Source organism: Macaca thibetana, chromosome X (assembly GCF_024542745.1).
Source record: "Macaca thibetana thibetana isolate TM-01 chromosome X, ASM2454274v1, whole genome shotgun sequence".
Lineage (NCBI taxonomy): Eukaryota > Metazoa > Chordata > Mammalia > Primates > Cercopithecidae > Macaca > Macaca thibetana.
The window spans coordinates 27,717,128-27,723,674 of NC_065598.1; the positions used below are offsets into that span (position 1 = coordinate 27,717,128).

Sequence of the window (6,547 nt, forward strand, 5' to 3'; positions counted from 1 at the left end):
ATAAAAATGAACATTTTTATTGAAAAGTAATTGAACATCTAGTAACTTAAATTTATATTAAGTAAAGCTTAAAACAATTTTTAAAACAATTTAAACTCATAAAACAGCTGAGAGAACTTTAAGCAATGCATGGATGTCAAATAGGATTTTTCTACCAACTACATCACTTGTTAAGTATAAACAATCTTTATAGCAACAATTTTTAAAACTCATAAAACAGCTAAATTTTAAGCAATGCATGGATGTCAAATAGGATTTTTCTACCAACTACATCACTTGTAAGTATAAACAATCTTTATTGCAACAATTTTTAAAACAAACTCATAAAACAGCTAAATTTTAAGCAATGCATGGATGTCAAATAGGATTTTTCTACCAACAGTATCAAATGGCTGTAAGTATAAACAATTTTTATTGCAACTTATTCTTAAAAGTTAATTAAAATATATTTTTTCAAATATGAGAGATTTTTATATTCCTAGCTGGCATCTTATAGGAGATGCTTGTCTCAGGAGGACTTCCTGGAATATAATCCTGTGGGAGTTCCCAAGCATAAAACTTCAAGAAAATTTAATGCATAAACAATGTCATGTGATTAAATTTAATTTAGTTCTTACCAGCTTCAGTGTGCTCAAATTAATCAATATTATTAACATATGGATTCAGAAAATGTGGATAATCCCAAGTTATTTGCTCTGAGGAGATGAATTATCTAGTTAGGAATTCATCTACACACTACTTCTTCTGTTTTCCTTTTCTGAGGCTGTGTGTGTATGTGTATGTGTGTAGCTGGCCAGGAGCTCTGTGCCATGGTGGCTGTACACAATGCAGGTGATGTTTGTTGGGAAATCACAATTAACCAGATGATGAGGAGTGAATTTCTTGAGCACTCCATTGTTTTCTTTCTCATCAATTCTCCTCTGGTCATAAATCTTTACAAATTGATCATGTCCACCCACTGTGAATTGGTAAATATTGGCAGGATTCATAGAGATTGTATACAGTCCCACTTTCTTATTCTTTTCTCTGGTCACCACAACTTTTGAAGCTGTGTGTGTGTATGGCTAAGTGTTAGGAATTAATTTACACACTACTTATCTTTTCCTTTTCTGAGACTGTGTGTGTCCAAGTGTCAGTATTCAAAGAATTATGGTTTGCCTTATTTTACCTCTAAAGAATAAACACATTTATGAAATTTTCAAGTCAACTGAAGAACTTAATCTTCAAAATAAATTGGTAAAAGATGAAAAAAAGTAAAAAAGGAATAGTTTTCAGAATGTCTGAAATGAGTAGATACATCTAATAAGGCCATTAATTTTTTCAACAAAATTATGCAATTTTAGAGGTCAATTATAAGGGAACAGAGAAGAGAGGCATAAGTTGTGTATGCACTCATATAAGGGGTAACAAAAGAGGCATAAAGAAATAGAGGAAAGGAATGAGAGACAAAGAATGTGTGGAAGGAAGAAAGGAGAGAAGGAGATGGAAGAGATGGTTTTCAGAATATATTGTGAAAAATAGAAGACAAAAAGCAAATCTATTAATCTATTGACAACTCTAAATTAGTCAGACTGAATTTTAAAGTCCAGGGTACTCAGGTAACATCTAGCTGGACTGGATATGAGGCCTTCAGGATGGCAAGCACTGCACTCGATCTTGGCCCTCCTCCTCGGATGTATCCGAGGTGCTGGAAGACTCATCCAGCTCTTCATTTGGGAACTCAGCTCCATGACCTCTCCAGCCGGAGTGATGAGCTCTCTGTGACAGGTGACGCATGAAGAACCGAAGCATGTGGTTGTCAAACGGGTCGATATGGTGCAAGTTATCTTCATCTCGTTCCTGCTTGTTCTTCTTAATCACATCTTTTAACCCAGTAAGCTCAGTGGCAGCTTGAGCTGTGGGTGTCCAGATCTTGACATGCTGATCTAGGCCACTGGTCGCCAACACTGGTAGGTAAGGGTGGGGTTCAAGACAGTTTACTATACCTCCTCTGTCCCCCTCCATGAACTGGATGATCTGGCAGGACGATTTCTCCCAGAAGAAGACGTGCCCACAATCACTACCGCTCACAACAAACTCACTCCTGGGGCCATAGAAATTAACACATTTGATTGTGGCATTATTTCTGTGCCCCTTATATCTCTTAACATATTGAGCACCATCACTGTGAGAGGAGTTGAAGAGGTAAATATCTTCATCATTGTAGCTGGCCAGGAGCTCTGTGCCATCGTGGCTGTACACAATGCAGGTGATGCTTGCTGGGAAATCACAATTAACCAGATGATGAGGAGTGAATTTCTTGAGCACTCCATTGTTTTCTTTCTCATCAATTCTCCTCTGGTCATAAATCCTTACAAATTGATCATGTCCACCCACTGCAAATTGGTAAATATTGGCAGGATTCATCGAGATTGTATACAGTCCCACTTTCTTATCCTTTTCTCTTGTTACCACAACTTTTGAAGCTGGCCGGTCTTGTCTGAGGTCAATGGTGAACACAACGGCATCTTCACCTGAAGTGAGGAACTTATAAGGAGAGTCTGGCTCCAGAGCCAACTCGTGGGCAGGTCCCCTGTGCTTGGCCACACGCTTAGTATTCTCGCAATACGATGCATTAATTAGTTCTGCTACCCGTACCTGTCCATCATGGCCACACATGGCCATGATGGAATCACCACAGTTAGGAAAGAACTTAGCCTGGATGACATTAATATCGTGACCACTCTCAAAGTTCAGTACTGGCTTCTGCCTCACCCAGTCCCACACTATCACCCTTAAGTCATCACCGCTACTGGCCAGCCGGGTGCCACGCTGGTTAAAGTGTACAGTACTGACAGAACCAGCATGGCCTCCAAGAAGACCCTGCAGGCAGAAACGCTGCACAAAGGCTCTTGCCCCACAGGCCTCATATACAAAGCGGGCACTTGAACCCAGCTGCCGCTGGCGAAGAGCAGTAAGGACTTGCCAGCGAGGTCGGGGCAGGGCAGACGTCTCTGACGAAATCCACTCCTCCAGCGCCCGATCCTCCTCTAACAAACACTGCTCATGGTTGGCGCCACCGCATCGTGTACACACCCGAGGCTGTTCTTCTTCCTCCTCCCCTTCCTCCTCCTCCATCTCTTCTTCTTCCTCCTCCCTTTCTGTCTCCTCCTCTCCCACTAAGGGGTAATAAAATAAACCTTCACCACTCACGAGGAAATGCTCAAAATCCTCCACACTTTCAAGTTCGACGTCTTCACTTGAACTTTCTGGGTCTGTGTCTTGATTTTCTGTGCTGGCATCGTTCGGGAAACCACCATCCCTGGTATCACCGCCATCTCCGGTCGATGGCTCTGCGGCCGCCATTTCAGTGTCTGAGGAGGCCGCCGTCACCACTGCTGCTCCAGACTGCTCCTCTGGGCTGCTTAACAGGCTTTCAGTCCCTAAGTCTGGTAAGCCATCTGTGCTGCCCTCTTGGTGGGACATCTCGAACGACGTTTGCCGTATCTGATCTGGAACTGGAAAAGTCAACCCCTAAAAGCTCAGGGAAGAGAGCACACCTGCCCTGAGGACGGACGGTCGGAGAAGGCAGTAGGTTAGCGGCAAAGAGACACCAACCCGATTGGCTAAAAGGGGCGACAAACTAATCCACCAAGGCTGACGTCAGTACGGGAGCCGGTGAGGCTCAGAAGGCTTTTTATCTGCTCGCCTCCTCTCAGGGTCCAGACTGCTCTAATTTTTCCAGGCCCAGAGCCACACCCCCACAGGCATCTTACACTGTGAGTAGCTGCGGTTTTTTTGAAGATTGAAACTTGCCACACGTTGGAAAATGCTCTTATTAGAAAGGTCACGCAGTGAATGCAAAGAACTCTGATATTCTTAGTCTTGCCACCAGACGGCAATATTTTGGCATGACAGAGAGGTCTCTACTATAGGTGTATCTTAAGTTAGACATAGGCTCTGAGACGAGGATGTATGTTTGATTAATTTAAGAAAATGATCTAAGGGAACACAGTGGATGCAAGGAAGAGTGAAATCTCAGGTGAACATCCCTCAGAGGACAGCTTCAGCACGATCCTCCTGGGGAACTCTGGAGAGTAAATTACATCTGAGTTATCCTTACACCAGGCAAGGGAGTGAACTTTCATACTCCTACACTGTTCAGTCATTGGTTAAAGGCCACACTGGGAGGGATGAGCATATCAACTCCCAGATGTCCCAGATGCTTTACAATCTCTTCATCTGTGGGCAAAAGCCCTTTCAGCAGCTTGAGGGCTAAAGAGCTGTACATTAGTACTGATGCTTGGAAGGGAAAGGGAAGTAGATGGTACAAAAAGAGATTTGAAAGGATCTTGCAGAAGCATGAACATTAACAGCCACAAAGTAGCTAATACAACCACTATTAGAAAGGGCTTTGTTACTACTGTGTATGATGATGAAAGTACAACTTAAATAAAACTTTAAAAAGTGTATAGAAGTCTAATTTGGAAGGTGAAACTAAAACTAAAGTCATGGTAAGCAAATGCCATTCACTCCCCATATCTTGTTAAACGATGGTTCAAATCCCACAGTTGCCATACCCCTCTTCATGCCAGTTGAAGGAATAATCTGGGGAACAATGGTGAAGTGCAAAGACTGACAGTCTTAAATAATAAGACTCGAAAGTCTAAAAGAATCCTTGACCCAAGGTCTACGGACGAATGATGTGTTAGCAGACGTGAAAACATTAATCTCCTTGTGCTTTATCAGAACTCTTGGGTGACCAGGACCAATGTTAATGATCAGTAACATTTTGAAAGGAATATTCTTTTCTGAACAGTAGAACTCAACAGGGGATTAAAAATACTCAGTAAACCATGCTGTAAACAGATGTTCTGTCAACCAGGCTTTGTTTTCCTTTTTTTTTTTTTTTTTTTTGAGATGGAGTTTCACTCTTGTTGCCCAGGCTGGAGTACAATGGCGCGATTTCAGCTCACCACCACCTCTGCCTCCCGGGTTCAAGCGATTCTCCTGCCTCAGCCTCCTGAGTAGTTGGGACTACAGGCATGTGCCACCACACCCAACTAATTTTGTATTTTTAGTAGAGACAGGGTTTCTCCATGTTGGTCAGGCTGGTCTCAAACTCCCAAACTCAGGTGATGATCACGCCCCCCTCAGCCTCCCAAAGTGCTGGGATTACAGCATGAGCCACCACACCTGGCCTGTTGTTCCTTTTTTAGAGCATAAAGTAGCTTTAGCATGGTTCTTAAGGGCCCTAGGATTTTCCAGATGGTAAGTGACCATTGGCTTCAAGTTAAAGTTACTGACTGCATTAACCCCCACCAAGAGAGCCAGCCTGGCCTTTGAAGCTGTGAAGCCAGGCATTAATTTCTTGTCTCCAGTTATGGAAGTCCTGCATGGCATCTACCTCCAATAGAAGGCTGTTTGTTCTACAGTGAAAATCAGTTGTTTAGTGTAGCCACCTTCATCAATTAGATACACTTTGTATGAGAGAACTGAGGTGATCCAAATATTCAGTGATCATTAAGTGGGATGATTTGTCAAGTACTACTGGTTCTTCAGTTATTAGTGCTATTTGACAAATAGTTCTGGTTTTTCTCTCATTGATGTATGTGATAGGCCTGTACTTCCAGGTCTTTATATGGTTGGATGGGACTGTGTGACCAGATTTACCTGCTCCCTTGTGAGAGGAAGTGCTGTTTGTTATTACTGGGCTGGCTTGTTTCATTGCTAATGTGTGGCCATCCATACATCTCTTTCCCCAGTTTGCTCATGACCTGCAATGTTCCAGATGTCAGCTAGTCTCCATGAATATCTACCATGAACAGAGAACACTTCTCCCATTCCTCCCCAGTAACCCATGATAGATATGTAGCATAAGCAAAATATCAACTTTATCATCATCATCTTTGGAAAATTGGGGAATATTTGTTACTGCAGAATAGCCTAGTCTATCTGACTGAGACAAACTACATTGTCGATTACTTTTTAAATTTTAGAACTTAGGTCAGAATATTAAGTTATGTTTTATATTTAGAGGATGACAAAACCTTCAAGTTATTAAAGATTATAAGTTTCTGACTATCCATTTACAAGATAGTCATGCTTATTTCTCCTAAACAATAAAGTACTCAGCACAGGATAGGTATGTAGTAAGTATTTTTCTGGTGAATTCATGTATTAAAGCTGTATATTTATGAATGAATATATAGAAGAATGAAACAAAACCAAAAAAAATTCTATTGAACATTCCATGGAGGATGGATAATAGTGAATAACCTAAGGGAGATATCCATTTTGAGTTTAATGTTAACATAAAAATCTAATATTGAACAATTTTACATCAGGGCAATGCAAACAACATTGCCTAAGACTCAGGCTGAAGATCATTCTCTGAAACTTTCATAAGAAACAGTAGATTTATGTTATCTTTATAAAGTGTCCAGCTAAGGGGAGGCAGATTCAAAACCATGTTAAAATGTTAAATTAAGGCCGGGCACAGTGGCTTATGCCTGTAATCTCAGCACTTTGGGAGGCCGAGGTGGGTGGATCACTTGAGGTCAGCAGT

General features: G+C 41.6%; 1 protein-coding gene across 1 annotated transcript; it reads right to left on the bottom strand.

Moving 5' to 3' along the window:
• Positions 1-400: 400 nt before the first annotated feature.
• On the bottom strand, positions 401-3,556 carry DCAF8L1 (DDB1 and CUL4 associated factor 8 like 1). Its single transcript, XM_050777598.1, has one exon. It carries the CDS (start codon positions 3,463-3,465, stop codon positions 1,630-1,632), a length of 1,836 nt encoding a protein of 611 aa, XP_050633555.1. The 5' UTR covers positions 3,466-3,556; the 3' UTR covers positions 401-1,629.
• Between the last annotated feature and the right edge of the window lie 2,991 nt (positions 3,557-6,547).